The sequence below is a fragment of the Lates calcarifer genome, linkage group LG4 (assembly GCF_001640805.2).
Source record: "Lates calcarifer isolate ASB-BC8 linkage group LG4, TLL_Latcal_v3, whole genome shotgun sequence".
NCBI classification, from domain to species: Eukaryota; Metazoa; Chordata; class Actinopteri; family Centropomidae; genus Lates; species Lates calcarifer.
The window spans coordinates 4,355,593-4,371,394 of NC_066836.1; the positions used below are offsets into that span (position 1 = coordinate 4,355,593).

Sequence of the window (15,802 nt, forward strand, 5' to 3'; positions counted from 1 at the left end):
TGGCAGTTGCAGTTGTGACTTCAACCTTCTACATCAAAATCGAACAACCCAGCACTGTCCCCTGGAGGCGTTGGATCTGTTTGTTGCTTTGTTTCGAAATGTTAGTGTCCTGCTGGTGAAACAAAAAGCAGACAACAGCATGGTAACATGAGGACAAGTGATATTTACACTGTTTGTCTGTTTGTGTTTTTATTGCTTTTCAGGAGCTTATCGACTTCCAATGTTTGTGTCTGTCCTCTCTTTTTATGGGTTGTGGTGCTGTGTGTGTGTGTGTGTGTGTGTGTGTGTGTGTGTGCACTCAGTGGGACATTGGTGAGCAGCCCACTTCTTCAGAAGCGTCCATCTGGTGTTTGAGCTCTGAGGTGTCACTTTGGCCTGACAAAGCACTTTCCTATGTGTGCGTGTGCACACGCACACACACACACACACACACACACACACACAGCTTCTGGTTCCTTCTCTCTCTTGTAGCAGTTGTCTCTGTCTCTGTAAACACAGACAAATTAAATAACCAAAAGTTTATATATGACTAATCAATAACCAGCCTTTATTCAAAGCATTAACCACCTACTAAAAAACTGCACTTTTATTTAGACTAATCAACATATTTTTACAGCCCTCTTTGTTTTTCCTCAACCTACTGACCCAGAATACAACCAATCAATATGTTACAGCACTGCTCTTTAGTGGCGAAATGTAACACAGGAAGGGAACCTGCAGGGGTAATGTAAAACCAATCAATGCTTGGCACCACAACCTCTTATTGATGATATTTTATATAGCAAATGGTGCAGACTTGCAGGCAAAATGTAAAACCAATCGATAGATCGTGCCACAGCCTCTTAGCAGTGCTATATTTGAGAAAGGTCTGTCATTGTGTGCAGCTGATCAATGCACGGCACAGCAGTCTCTTATTGATGATGTTTTGTTTGGGAAATGTAATAGGGGGATACCCAGTGATATTTAACTAAATCAGGCACCACATTTCAGCGCTGAGTTCAGAGAGGAGAGGTCAGGATCTTGCCATGAGGATGTCAGGACTGATTCTGATTCTCCTGTGGCTACAGTCAGATGTTTTGGAGTACATAGGCATAACAGTTCAACAATTGATGAGATCAATATCCAAACATGTTTTTTTTTAACCACAGGTCTTTGATGGATTGCCATGAAACGCTGTGTAGACATTCTTGGTCACCAGAGGATGAATCCTACCCACTGTGGTGATCAGATCATTAGTAGGTCACAGTTTCATGATCCTGTGAAATATCTAACCAGATAGAGCGGCACAGATATTTGTGGTTTTGCGTGTTGCATGTTAGCATAGGCTCAAAACACAACTCTTACAGAGCTCCTAGCATGGCTGTACATACACGTGCACTTTATTAAAGAAAATGTAGCCTCATTAAACTGTAGCCAAACTTATCTTTGTCATATTCACACATTAAGATTACAGCTTACAGATGAGTCTGTCATCCAGATTGTCTGCATTTACTCAAAGAAAAAAAAATCTTAAGGCCAAAAAGAAACAACATGATGAAAAGCTGTGGAGGCTGTGGGTTTGTAAACTGGGAGATTGCTCAGAGGTTTGCATTCTTTTTAAAGTCTTTCTGTGATTGATGAAGACAAATGGACTCATGAAATTCCAACATTTACTGTGTCTAAAACGACTATTAGGAAACATTCTGGGTAACACAGAGCAGCAGCAATCTGACTGCCTCGGATTCTTTAAATTCAATTTCCTACATTAAAAAACTCCTGCAGAGCCTCGGAATGAAACCACTCATCTGTTTCAGCACAACAAGGGAGATACACACAACAGCGTTCAACTATTGCATTGAAATGGGTTTTAAACTCTTGTATGTGATTCACATAAATGTGGTTTATTCTGGCTGTGTATATAACGACTTAAAGGTCAAGCAATTCACCCGCCCCACACACACACAAACACACTGGTGACTCAAAACCTTATTACATCTTACTCTGCTGTAGATTGAAGTGTAATGAATCAATCCTTTGTTTAATTTTCCCTCCCCACAGGAGCTGGAGGTTGGTCCCCCCTCACCTCAGACAGGTACCAGTGGTTGGAGGTCGACCTGGGCGAGAGGACCAGGATCACCGCTGTCGCTACCCAGGGCCGCTACGGCAGCTCTGATTGGCAGACATCGTACCTGCTGATGTTCAGCGACACGGGACACAACTGGAAACAGTACAGACAGGAGGACAGTAGAGGGGTGAGTCCATACTGCACTGTAATGAATAGTATCAAAACTTTCTGCCAAACAACTGCTTTTATGTTTTTGTTGGAGGCCCCTGCTGTGCTAAAGCAGTTGTCTCCTTGCAGCAGGTGAATAGGCTACGTTCATTTTATTATTATTACTACAGTCTAATACAGACAGTAACAAAACAGGACAGTGATGCCAAATTAAATAAAGCAATTAAATGAAGTGTTACACCCATAAAAATGATGACAGATAATCACAAGAGGGACAGGATCTCAAATGTGTTATAAACAGTTTCAAATGATCATACAGTGTGTGCAGGAAACAAGACTTTCTCTGGGGAAAATATACTTATAAATAACTTATTAAGTTATTTACAGTATTTACCTGAAACACAAACACTGTATACATGCACCATTATGACATGGTTTTATTACAGTGTATTAATTTACTATCCCTCTAAGTCGTGTATTGTCCTTTAACTTGTCACACTGGCAGGAAGACATTAAAGGTATGACTTCTCTATTGTTTTATAACAATACAGTTTAACTCAACAGACACTCCTGAAGGACAAATAGAACAATACCACCTTAAATATACTGCACTCTAGGAATCAGGTGATAAATGGAAAAATGATGAACACCACTCAGGTTCATTACAGCTCATTCTCCTGAACTATTACAGTCATATTTACAGTGGACGTGGTGTTTAGCGGCTCTGGTCTGCAGGGATCAGTCCATCCTGCAGAGATAATCACAGTCATCAGGAGCCTTTGACTCTTCATTAATAATGGATGAACCGATGAAAGAGCTCTGCTGACTGTGCGGACCTGTTGCCAAAACACTTAGGCTTCAGTTGATGGACACAGAGCGGGACAGAGAGGCAGCCGAGCGGCACTTTTCCTGGCTGAGACCATGCAGTGCAGTCTGGAGTGCAGCGGGACACTAAAATCAATGAGGGAAAAGTCCAGTGTGTGTGGCTCAGAAAAAATTCAAAGTTGTGGTTTTGCCTACATTTATAATCCCCCCTTTTTTTATTGTTAACTTTTTTCAGGTTTGTCCTTTTAATATGGAGTGCAGTGAGTCAACACTTACATGGTCCCCAGAGGTTAAAGCCCAGTGACTCTTCCTCTAGCATCACCACTGAAATCCTGTTTAGAGAAATGTCTGCTTTATGGCCAGACATTTGGGTTTATGTCAAAATCTAAAATAATATTACAAATAAATGCGTTTCTACCAGCCTAATTTTTAGTGCTAATTAGCAAATGTTAGCATGCTAACACGCGCATACTAAAACCTGCTAAACGTCAGCATTGTCACTGTGAGCATGTTAGCATGCTAACGTTAGTAAAGCACTAGCTTACTTTGCCTAAGTACAGTTTCACAGAGCTGCTAGCACTGTTAGCCGCTAGCTCTGGCTAGTTAGCTGCTAGCTTCCTGCCAATATCACTTATCAAATTAGAGGTGATGTTACAAAGTGAATTTGTGTAAAGTTACTTTTATTTGTCATTTTATGCTAATTTATTGTCAAGTTTGATCATTTTAACAAGTAATAAATTAGCCAAGACAATAACTGGTCATCCAAGAACATTTTCATTTGGCTAGCCTGCTAACAAAGAAGTAAGATGACATACAAGTGACTCTTGATAGTTTGTGCATCATTTCAATTGCTGCTACTACAAACACCAACATGCAGAAAATTCTGAATTTCCGCATAAAGAAGTTTAGTATGTGCTGGCCAGTTTTCTGTATGAACCAGTAATGTCTGTCAGGTGGACAGCAGAAGCAGTGAGGCATCACCTCCCACCTCCTCACAGACACTACACTTCCCTTCAGCGTTCACTCAACACACAGGTGTAGTGTTGGACTTGTGTTTGTCTCACTGTGGTACATGCTTCAGTAAAGAGCCACTGGAATACCAAGTAGATTTGATCTTGCTTGCGCAGCGAGCAAAAACACGGTGGTGAATCCTGTCAAAATATGTTTAGACTGTTGCATAGCTGAGTTTTTTAAAGTCCAATACCAAATCAGGTCATACTACAAACATGGGGAAAAAAACATGGACACTTATCCAGGGTTAAACCACATTGGTTACAGTATTTCAGAGAAGAGCTTTTGATTAGAAGTCAAGCTGAGGCAATTTCCTCATATGGAGAGAATCCAACTAATCTCAGCACCGAGGATCTTCTCTGAGAGAGAGAGAGAGCAGAGAACGGCTTCTCAAAGCTTAAAAACATGTTGATCTGACACTCTACATAAACTGTGCACAATCCCAGTCACATTTCAAAGTGTTTCTGAACTTATGTGTATTAGTCAGCCAGGCTTAGAGAGGCTGTCAGAGGAGAGAGCTGATGACAGAAAGAAAGCTGCTGGATCAACCACAACGTATTTCCTACTGGGCTTCTGCTTTCGGCTTACTGAGCTGGGGAAGTTTTCTCATTTTCTCTTTTTTTTTTCTTCCCATGTTTCGTTTAAACTTTTGAGAGGGGAAGCCTGAGGAGAGGAATAATGTAACTGTATCACTACAACTTCCTCTCTTAACGTGTGAATTCACCGTACATTGAAACAGTATGGATAGCAAATTACGTGTTTCTAAAAGTAAATGAGATGCCGTTCTCTCCTCTAACTCAGTTACTGAGCTGAAGGCTTGTCTGGTTCATCAGCTCTGAGGAAAAGCTGCTCAGTCTAAAAAAAGCTGGCGTGTGATATGACCCATGAATCACCAAATGACGACTGTACTGTATATAATCACATATGTAGGCTACAGTGCATACATATAAGGGACAGTAAAGTGTGTCATTTTTGTACGCAGCAGTGATCTGATTGGTGCCAAAAGCTTTTATTACAAAAAGAAAAAACACACAGAGACACATGAAATACACTATTAGTACAAGTTACACCGCACAGCGTCTCTCTTCATCATGTGAGGAGATCCAGCTCCGCTCTCTCATGATTCCAGAGGAATTAATAAGTTAATTATGTGTCTAAGCTTTTATTCAGCAGCGGGAGAGCCAGTTAACCTGCATGTCAACTTTGAGGGAGGGATGTAATTAGGATAGATAGCCAGATGGAAAGAGATGAAGAGAGCCATCCATCAGGCATTCAGCCCAGAGTCAAGCTGATCCCTTTCATGTTCATCCTCTACATCTTGTAAACATCTTGTTTATTGTTTATCCAGAACAATATCACTTTTTGCTGCATGACTATAAATGGCAATCTCAGTGTGTCAGTGTACGTTGGTACATCACTTTGCTTTTGTCTAAAAAATCTAAACAACCAGTCAGGGAGGTTGCCATGAAATTTTAGGCAGGTGTTCATGGTCCCCAGAGGATGATTTTACAGTTGAAATATCTGAAAACTATTAGATGGATTAGATGGTTTCAGTATATTCCTTCCAGGATGTGTTGCAGGATGTAAAAGAAAAAATATCTACAAAAGTAATGTCATTCCCATCAGCTGTACATTGTGTTAAGTGCTAGCTAGCAAATGTTAGCATGGTAAAAATGTGCAGGAAATGATGAATGTCAGCTTTGTAACACAAGAGTCAGTGAGTCATGAGATGTCTGATAACCTTTTCATGTAAAATAAAATGTAGTCATTTAAAGTCTCATCCTTGTGTGTCTGTTGTCAGTTTTTTCCAGGTAACAGTAATGCAGACAGCGTGGTTCAGTACAAACTGCAGCAGCCGGCGATCGCTCGCTTCCTCCGCCTCATCCCTCTGGACTGGAACCCCAGCGGGCGGATCGGACTCCGGCTGGAGACCTACGGATGTCCTTACAGTAAGTCTTGTCTTCTCCACCGGGCTGGCTGAACTCTCTCCTTCTGATAATGTGGTGTTGGTTTATGTTCTGTTTTTACATTATGTTACATCAATGCATTAACAATCGCACCTTTTCCTACTGGTTTAATTTTGTTGCGTGTTTCACAAGAAAAACAAAGGCTCGCTGCCAACTCTGTTATCAACACTGACAAACATCATGTTTCACACCTTTCTCCTCTAAGCAACAGAACATATTGCACAACACTTTAATTGGCTCCATTTCCATTTTTATTTTACTACAGATTTGCTGTATTAACTCTGGCACCAGCTCGGTGAAAATAAACCCACATCACAGTGTTTTCATCCACAAAACCATATGTTTTAACTCATTCACCTTCTGTTTCTCATGTCTAACAACACACTTTTAATATAACTGCTACTCCCACTGGGAAAATGACACTTTCTTAAATGTGTACATCCACCTTTTGCTTTAAAATGAACACGTATTGCACCTTCTATCAGTGTTTTTCTTGATGTTTTTAATAACCAAGGACTGGGCTTTGTATGGAACCAAAACTCTGACCAGCGCCATAAAACATTTAATGATACTGGATATTCTGGAAGAAAACAAATGAAATACGTTGTCAATAAACAAACATTTTTGCGACTTGCCAGATACGTTAATTAACAACATTTCCTCATTATGTTGACAGAAAACATAACTGGGCCGGCATTACATTTCTTAAAAAACGTATTTGTTGTTAAGGGCATCTGCTGCAAATGAACTGTGTATAAACATAATTTCTTGGAGACAGAGTTGAACAAACAAATTGTCATCAAAGCCTGCATGGTGTTTAATTATATCCCTAACTTGTGTGTGAGTGTCATGCACCTGTTTCTATGTGTGGTGTAGTTACTGAACCTTATGAGAAATGTCAGGTGAGCACATCTCACACATGTTACACCTGCAGTGTTTGTTGTAAAGAATTTCTATACTTTTCCATTACGTCATCTACAGAATAAACACTTATACACCACAAACTCCTGATTTCCTCCCTGTTTTGTTTCTCAGCCTCTGATGTGGTGAGTTTTGACGGCGGCAGCAGCGGTCTGGTGTTCAGGTTCAGTCCTGGCCTGAGGAGGACGTCCAGAGAAGTCGTCTCTCTGAAGTTTAAAACTGTGAGGAATGCTGGGACGTTACTGCACGCAGAGGGAGAGGGAGGACTCAGCCTCAGCCTGGAGTTAGAGAGAGGAAAGCTACAGCTGCTGTTCAGACAAGGTACAACAATCGGTACAAATACCAGGTTTATCTGTAGAAGGATAAAGGGAGATGAAGGTACCTGAATCAAGTCTATCATTATTAGGAGAAATGCCATCCAGATATTTCTCTTCTGCTTTCAGGTAAAATCCTTCAGCTGATGAGTTGGTTCTGCTCTTTAAAAGTAGGGGTCACTTTGTGGTCATATTGGTGCAGAGGCTCTGTATCAGGTCGAGGACAAAATAAACCGTCTGAAAATAACTTTAGATTGGTTTTGGTTGGGTGAGATGGCCGACACGGACGCCGCCACACGATTGGTTTAAATCTTGGCTCGCGCTCTGCTGCTGCATCTCTGTCTAGTTACAGCTGTGATGGATGGTTCCCGTTTACTGCAGCATGTGTTAGGGCCGGACTCTGCACGACTAGATGCATGGTTTACAGTCTGTACAGAGAGGTGTGTGTGTGTGTGTAAACAGGGTTAAACCAGAGGTTGTCAGGCTGCCATGCTGAATCATCACCATATGGCTCACCTCTCAACAGAAATCCCATCTGGCTGCTGAATTACTTTCTCCATCCATCCATCCATCCATCCTTCCTTTTAATCCTCTTCCTCTCTCTCTTTATCCACTTTACACCTCCCTCTCCCACCTTCTTTCATCCATCTTTCCTCTGTCACCAACTTCTCTCAGAAAGACACAACTCTCAGAAAGACAGAATCCTACAGCAACACATGAAGGAAAGACATGCATATTTAATAGAGACCGTCTCCCAAACACTTTGTCACATAAAGTTTTAATCCTGTTTCCTTGTGTAACCTATTAAATTATCTTTTGTTATATATGTCCATCACATAAAACTAGCAGCAAAGAAGATTTGTGTCTTTGGAGATTAGTCGGCAAAACCATTGTTTATATTTTCAAAAGTGTGTTTGGGTCTAATTTATTCATATCTTCCTTGTTCTCCTCCTGATCTAACAACACTCAATATTTCACCACAGCTCTGTACCACTCTGCTGCACTCACAAAACCACACCCATGTTTGAGCGATCCAATCAAACCCAAATCCCTCTTGTAATTAAACTCCGGCTGCATCTTCTGTTTCGTTTGGAAACGCATCACAAAGAGAGTCGCTGTCAGTTTTAACAAAGCCAGATGTCACCGTTCTACCACAAAGAAAGGCTGCGCCATGTTATAGTTAGACAGTAACAGTATCAGCTCAAAGAAAGGCAGTGTCACCGTGAAGCTGGAGCTCAGGGAGAGGAAATTAAAGCCATCCATTGAAATGATAGAAGAGAGATTTATAGGAGCTCTGCTTCTGCTGCGAGAGACACTAAGAACAACAAGCAGGATTTTTTCTCTCTCTCTGTCTTTCTGTCTGTCCCTCAACTCGTTGTTTTTTGTCTTTTCTTTTATTGTTTGTCTCCCATTCCCGTAAGGCCTTTTGCCTTTTTCAGCTGTACACTTCACATCTTTTTATCTCATGATTTCTGTTTTTCTCTTCTGACATCGTTGTGTGTTTTGGTCTTTTTTCGTGGTCAGATACTCTTCATCTTTCTGTCTCTCATTATTTCTTTCTGCCTTCGCTCTCTCTCTCTCCTTCTCCTCCACCCTCTCCCTCTCTCCTTTTCTCTACATTGGCTTTTTAGGTTACAGATTGTGTAATTCAAGTCATCTGCTGTGTGCATTGACCCTGATCTCATGCATGGTCAGCTCTGCTCTGCTAACACCAACACTTCCAGGTCTGAACAGATGCAGTTTGCTTTATGAGGCAACTCGGAGCAACGGCCCTGCACAGAAACAACAACTCTGCCTGGGAGAACAGCAGTTAGAAAACTAGTTTTTACTCAGTGCTAAACTCTTGTTGACTGTTGACTGAGTTTGGTATCAAGCCTATGACACAACACTTCCATTTACATACTGCAGATTATTTCATCATTTGTTCATTAAATGTTTCAAGTGAGATGCTCTTTACAGAGCTACAGGGTCTGAAAATAAGGGTCTTGTCAAAGGATTGTTGTTGTTTTATCGTGTCTGTCACAAATCAAACTAAAAATCTAAAGCACCCTTTATTATGTGGTCTTTACTCACTGAAATTTTTAGGGAGTCCACTAAAGTAAGTACATTACGGTGGCTACGTTATACACCACTCAGTCTGTCTGTTGCCGTCTAAACAGCTGGAATAAACATACCGACTTTTAAGTTTATGTCTAAACCATCCCATTGTCTTGCTGCTGGATATTCATCAAATTGTCAGTTCAGTATATTGTATCTTTGTTGGCTCATAACTCAGCCCAGTCCTTTTCTGCAACTTCAATGATTTTAAGAAAAGAAATATTCTGAGGGTTGGTGGGTCCCTGCTCCGCTCCATGGTGTTAGCTGTAAGCTATAAGACAAAATCAAAATGGTTAAAACCTGGTACATCGTTGGACCGTGTACAGGCATGTGACGGGCTGCTGACAGTGTCATCACTGTAGCTGTGCGAGGTCTCTGCAAACATCCAACAACCAGCCAATGAATGAATCACATCTCTGGGGCTGCTTCTGCTGTTGTGATCCAGCCAAAAAATATTATTCATATATTAATTTCATGTTCACTTCGTGCTCACCCAAGATCACCGGCTGACAAAGGCTTGACTAAAGGAGATTTTGCTGAACCCTGAAAGTACCTTCAAAAGCAAACTCTGCAACACACAGAGATATTTTTCAGCCGGCTCACCACACCTGCCTTATGAGATACAAACCTAAGAATGGAGAAGGGGCAGTTTGCATCACGGTGCAAAATATTTGCTTTTCCAAATTGTGTTTACAGTTTGAAAATTATGTTTGTAGCTGATTACAGCAACTTCCGATAAAGGCTGTTGCTGTCTTCCTGTGTAATCAGATTTAGTGAACAGCTGTAATGAAATTGTAGACAGGATGTGATAGTGTTACTCTGGAGGAGAAAAAACAGAAAGTGTTCAGCAGAGGAGGCAAGAATGAGGCAAACACATCCAGTCTGACCCTCTGCAGCATTAAAAAAAACTAAAACGTAGTCATTAGCAGTTTTTTGTCTGTTATTTATCTTAAGATTTTGCTAAGCTCACTCTCGTTCAGCAGCAGACTTCCTCAAACAGCCTTACACATCCTGATTCATAACCACAGTCTGGGCTTTTGTAGAGCTGTGGCGAGGAGCTAATAAGAGCAACGTAACGTGAAAACAAACCATATTGAAAATGGCTGCGATTTTTTGAGCCCTCATGACCTTTTCTCTGTGCCACCATCACACTGATCTTTAATTTCTTCATATCTGCTGACCCGCTGCTTGTTAATATTTTCTGTGCACATTCACGCCTCCATCAGGAAGTAACCTATTGATTTTGGTGACCCTCCCGATCTCAATTCATATATCAGTCTTGCTCAAGGACTCATTGACAGGAGGTTTTTACACAGGGGATAGCTGTTTTTGTATTCCACACCAGTTTTCTCCCAGTTGGTCCAAAAATAAAATTACTGACTGCCCAGTCATAAACCTACATGTGCAATCATTGCTGCTTATTAAAAAAAGGGATTAATTTTTCCTCCTTAACACTGATAGAAAGGAGGAAAACCACAGAGGAAAATAAAGACAAGCAGCAACAAAGCAGGCGAAACAGAGACAGAGAGAAGACTTGATACAGTATATTAATATCAGTTCATTTTCTATTTGTTTGCTCTCTGATCTCTCACATTGATTCCTCCTTTCTCTTTTCAGCCATCCAGCAAGTAATGAAATCATCCATCCAAAGAAACACTCGATCGTAAAGTCCTCTCCCTGTCTTCTCCACTTCCATCAACATAATAATCGTTCCATTAATCAATGCCAATAAAGTGATCTTATGTGTTTTTAAGTCTTGCCATCCTTTCTCTCATATCGATTGCGCTGTCTCTTTCCACTCGTCCAGACTGTAATCAAATGATTCATCACAATCAATGTGTTGACAGGACAGGCTTCCACTTTATCACGAGGTCTACATCCGAACTTTCTTTCTCTGAATGAAGTTGTTTTCCTCATCCGAGCTGCAAATATATTTATCATCTCACAAAACGGGGCGGGAATATCAAAGATACATTTGTCCATCATCCTCCAAACCGTCTCTGTTTCTCTCTCTGAAGTTGGAATTGTCTCTCCCTAAAGAATATCTAATACATTTTTAATGATTGACTGTATTCAGCTCTTTCTACAGTTCCTTCTCTCAGCAGAAACACAAAGTTTCTCTTCCCAGTTCTTGGGGGGGATGGATCCAGTTATTTGGACCGGCTGGTGCTCATCCATCATTAATGATGTCTCACCGTGTTTCCTCTGCAGTTTTTCAGATTGGGCTTTATCACATATTCGGCTTCAGTTCTCTAATTCAACTATGCATATATCAAGTAGTCCCTAACGAGAAGACAGAGGGTGACCTCGGTGTGATCCTCTCTGTGGGATGTTGACAAAATTAGAATATTCATAACATTAAAGGAGCTTTTATTGGGCTGTCGTTCAGCATCAGGTCAGATAATAGAAAAGTAATCTTTATAGTGAGATCAGAAAATCCCATTTTCCCTTTGCCAGCTTTGCCCTGCTAACTACTCTCCTCTCCTACACCTCTTCTGTTTCAGGTGGGACTTCACCCTCTGAGCCTCGGCGTCTCGCCTCCCTGGGCAGTTTATTAGATGATCAACACTGGCACCATGTTGTACTGGAGAGGCGCAGCTCTCACCTCAACCTCACTGTGGACAAACACACTGAGAGGGTTCAAATCCCTGCAGAGTTCAACCACTGGGACATCAAACAGGTATTGAATATATAAACACATGTAATGTACATACAGCACAACCAGGAAACTCACACTCTTTAAGGAATCCAAAGTACCATTTTAAGTTAAAACTACTACATTATAAAAGTAGACACTGTACTTTTATTGTTACATGTGCTTGTAACCCTCTGTTTTGCTGTGCCCTTGTAGCTGGGTTTAGGGGCAGTTCAGAGCCTCTGGTCTCAGAAACCGGTCATCTCAAAGAGGAGTTTCCATGGCTGCCTGGAGAACCTGCTCTACAATGGCCTCAACTTGTTAGAAAGAGCCAAACACAACGACCAGCAAGTTACTCTGATGGTAAGTTAAAGCCATAGCTTCTGGAGTTAGCATAAATACAACAGGTTGTTGTGAAATTAAGTTAGCTTGCGTGTAGCTAGCCAGAAAATAAGCTAACATCTGGTTCAACTTCACTGTGTAGGAAATTATTACAGAGTAATATCTGTTAACAGAATTACCACCATATTTTAATATGCTGAACTAATCTTGTGGGAACTACTGACCCTTATTAAAGTGTTACCAGACGTCAAAACATGCAACACGGTAGTATTACGTTGAAGCTTTGCTAGCTTGTTTGCTAGTTATAAAATTAAGCTAATGCTAAGCTAAGACCCGATTCAACCAACAGGTTGATGTAAAACATCATTATTCATTTATGCTGCTAGACACAACTTTAAACATACTGTAAGTTGTTTGAAAATGTCAAAACATGAAACAGGATACTTTGGAGTGAGGTTAGCTTGCTGCTTGCTAGGTGTAAAACTTAGCTAATGCTAGGTTCAGATGTGTTAATGGAAGTTGAATGGAAAAAGAATCAGTTATTTTATCATATAGTTAGTTTGATCTGATAAAATGTGTCTAACTTACTGTAGTGGACTACCCTTCACTTCATAGATTAATTATTTAAACAAAGAAGCAGTAGTCAAGATAAAATAATTATGCTAATTATAAAAGCAGGAACTGCACATGCCCTTAAATATTTCTGTAAATCTTAACTTATGGTGCAAAAATAATATCTAGCACTTATTGTAAAAATTGTAAGAAAGTAAAAAACAGATAGAAAAACAAGTTTAATTGAAATTTTAGCAGGTGTGTGTAACGTTTACGCTCTGAATAACATAATGTTGGAGACTAAATGTTGTTGCATACCCTGTGTGGACTCACAGTGGTACAGTACAGTAGCCTGTACTAAGAAATTCAAGGCCTATCTTTCTATACATCATGTATAGTACAGCAGCTTTGTGTTTTAAAATTAAACTTTCTCCAATGCTCCGGGCTGTTCAGCTTTTATGTGTGAGAGTACAACATCAATCACTGGAGAACTGCCACTGAAACCAAAATCTGCGAGGCTGTCGCAGAATGTGGCCCTCGCAGAAATTCTTTTTGGTCATTCAATTCAAACACTGATGAAATATTCTGTTTAATGTTTTAAGGTACTTTTTGTGACTTGTTTGTTAAATATTAAATAATTATTCAGTACAGTGCATGCATAACCACAAACCAGCATATATATCTTTTAGGTTTCTGTGGGTTTTGTCAGTTGGTTTCTTATGTTTTATTTTGTTTTAAGTACTATCCCTTGTTTTTATTAGTCACTCCTGTATGAATGTCCCCATGTATGTGTTACATTCCCCTCAGACCCACTGGGATTCAATCTTAGTGGTGAAATATTGGCTTTACCGCTCAGATCTGGATGCTGCTGCTGCTAAATGAGCCGCTGGCTGGTTAATGAAGCCAAGACAAAGGAGTGTAGACAGTTAGTAGACTCTCACTAATGCCTCCTCATCTTAGCCATTAGGACCTTCAGATGTTTCCACATTGACAATGAGTGGAGCGAGCTCATTGTGTAGAGGCTGTGAAGCGTTTCTGCAGGGACTTATAAATGCTCTCTCATTACAGTAAAGGTCCAGACAGCAGAAAACATGAATTCTCAGTAAAGAGGTACACAGATTCACATGCATGGCTGAAGACAGAGGCCATCTTGTAATGGTGCTCGTAAGGTGCTTGCCTCAAAGTTATGGTCCAATTTAATACAGAGACTAAATGGTGTTTCATGGGGCTCTGTGAGGGGAGCATTAATACAAAGAAAATAAAGACAGTGGATGGAGGATTGGTGTGTTGGTGCTGGAGTCTTAAGGCTTTTCAGGGTTTTTAGGGTAACTTTATACTTTGTGTTGTGGAGTAGCACATCCCACTCCAACATGAATTACTGTACATCACTTTAACTGCACCGCAAAGGGCTTTTAGATGTCACCTGAGCTCCAGAGCGCTATAAAGATAGCACGCTGATATTCCCAGAAGAGAGTTGTGACTGTAATATATTACAGCTGCAGCTTTAGCAATGGACCCGGTGTCATTACCACTACTTAAAACAATTGACTTTAACAGAGTTGTCAAGATATAGCAGCACAGGTCATACTGTATGCTCTCCTTCTCTCATTTTCATTCTTTATCTATCTCATCCAAGCTAGGTGACTTTGGTGTTCTCAAGTTTGCTTTTCTAATCGTATCCTAAGCTTTTCTGTTATCATTATGGTAATACCGATGTCCTCTTTAAGGAGACTCGCTGATGAGATCACTGCGACATGAGGTCACGCCGACACGCCCTCTGCAGCTGATTAATATTCATGTTTCATGTTGTTTTATCTCTCTAGTAATCATTTTCCTGTCCCTCCTCCTCCCTCTCTCTCTCTCTCTGTCTCAGGGCAATGTCACCTTTTCTTGTACTGAGCCAGTTTCCGTCGCCGTGACATTTCACGGTCCCCAGAGCTTCCTCCAGTTGCCGGGGGCGGCGGCGTCTTCTTCAGGAGGCGTGGCCGTGGGATTGCAGTTGAGGACGTGGAACAAGGCGGGGCTGCTGCTGACCTTTGACCTCCCTCAGCATGGGGGAGTAGTCTGGCTGTACCTGAGTGAGGCCAGACTCCGGCTGCAGATCCACAAGGCTGGGAGGGTGCTGCTGGAGCTCAGTGCAGGTCAGTCAACGCCCAGAGCCCTACACCTCCAGCCGTCCACCCTGACTCCAAATGACATCACAACATGGCAGCGCTTGATCAAAACCAATGAGCCCTTGATTTCAGTTCTCATTTTGTCCCTGCCATGTGGAGAAATCCAAGGCCATGGTTGCTAAGCTATAACTGGACAATCGCTCTTCGATCCACTGGAAAATTATGACCATTTCTCAAATAAATTGGTGCTGATGATTGAACAAACAAATACGAATAAGTACTTCTCTAACAAAGTCTCTAGTAATTGCACAGTGTACCCTATTACCTCCTGCATTATCCTTATTGCCAAAGCTGTGGTCACACATCCACATCACCCTGGCAGAGCGCCGTGCAGTCGATGGCACTGCGTGATGACAGGGGTGTGTTCTTGAGCAAAGCATTGTCAGTAAGAAAAATAGAGGAGATAATGAGATATTGATCTCTTCCCTCAACTCCTAACAACATAGAGATTCAAAAAGCTGGCTCAGACCTGCTGCTACATGGTGCAGGTCAATGACACAGAGTATGCGGGAAGTCCTGTAGATACAGTCGAAGTTCCCAAATCATTTTTTGGTCTTGCTTTATAATATTCCTCTAAAACAAGCTGTTTCCAAATAGCAGCGTGGTGCCTGTTGGGTAGGCTGCGGAGTGATAGGATATCTAATTTGGTCATTGCTACATGAGTGCCCATGCTTTCTCTCTTCTCCTTGGAACAAAAATCTTGCAACAGCTGCTGCAGGTCTTAATGACTCCACGTGCAGCCATGGACACAT

At 41.2% G+C, this 15,802-nt stretch overlaps 1 protein-coding gene across 2 annotated transcripts in view; it reads left to right on the plus strand.

Annotated features, from left to right (window-relative positions):
* LOC108884341 (contactin-associated protein-like 4) overlaps window positions 1-15,802 on the plus strand; it is a 79,926-nt gene that overhangs the window by 27,116 nt on the left and 37,008 nt on the right. For both annotated transcript variants that reach the window (XM_018678192.2, XM_051069807.1), the window contains exons 3-8: window positions 2,038-2,231; window positions 5,850-5,997; window positions 7,051-7,257; window positions 11,852-12,027; window positions 12,199-12,345; window positions 14,750-15,017. In XM_018678192.2, coding sequence (XP_018533708.1) covers window positions 2,038-2,231; window positions 5,850-5,997; window positions 7,051-7,257; window positions 11,852-12,027; window positions 12,199-12,345; window positions 14,750-15,017 — 1,140 coding nt within the window. The remainder of the gene's footprint in view (window positions 1-2,037; window positions 2,232-5,849; window positions 5,998-7,050; window positions 7,258-11,851; window positions 12,028-12,198; window positions 12,346-14,749; window positions 15,018-15,802) is intronic.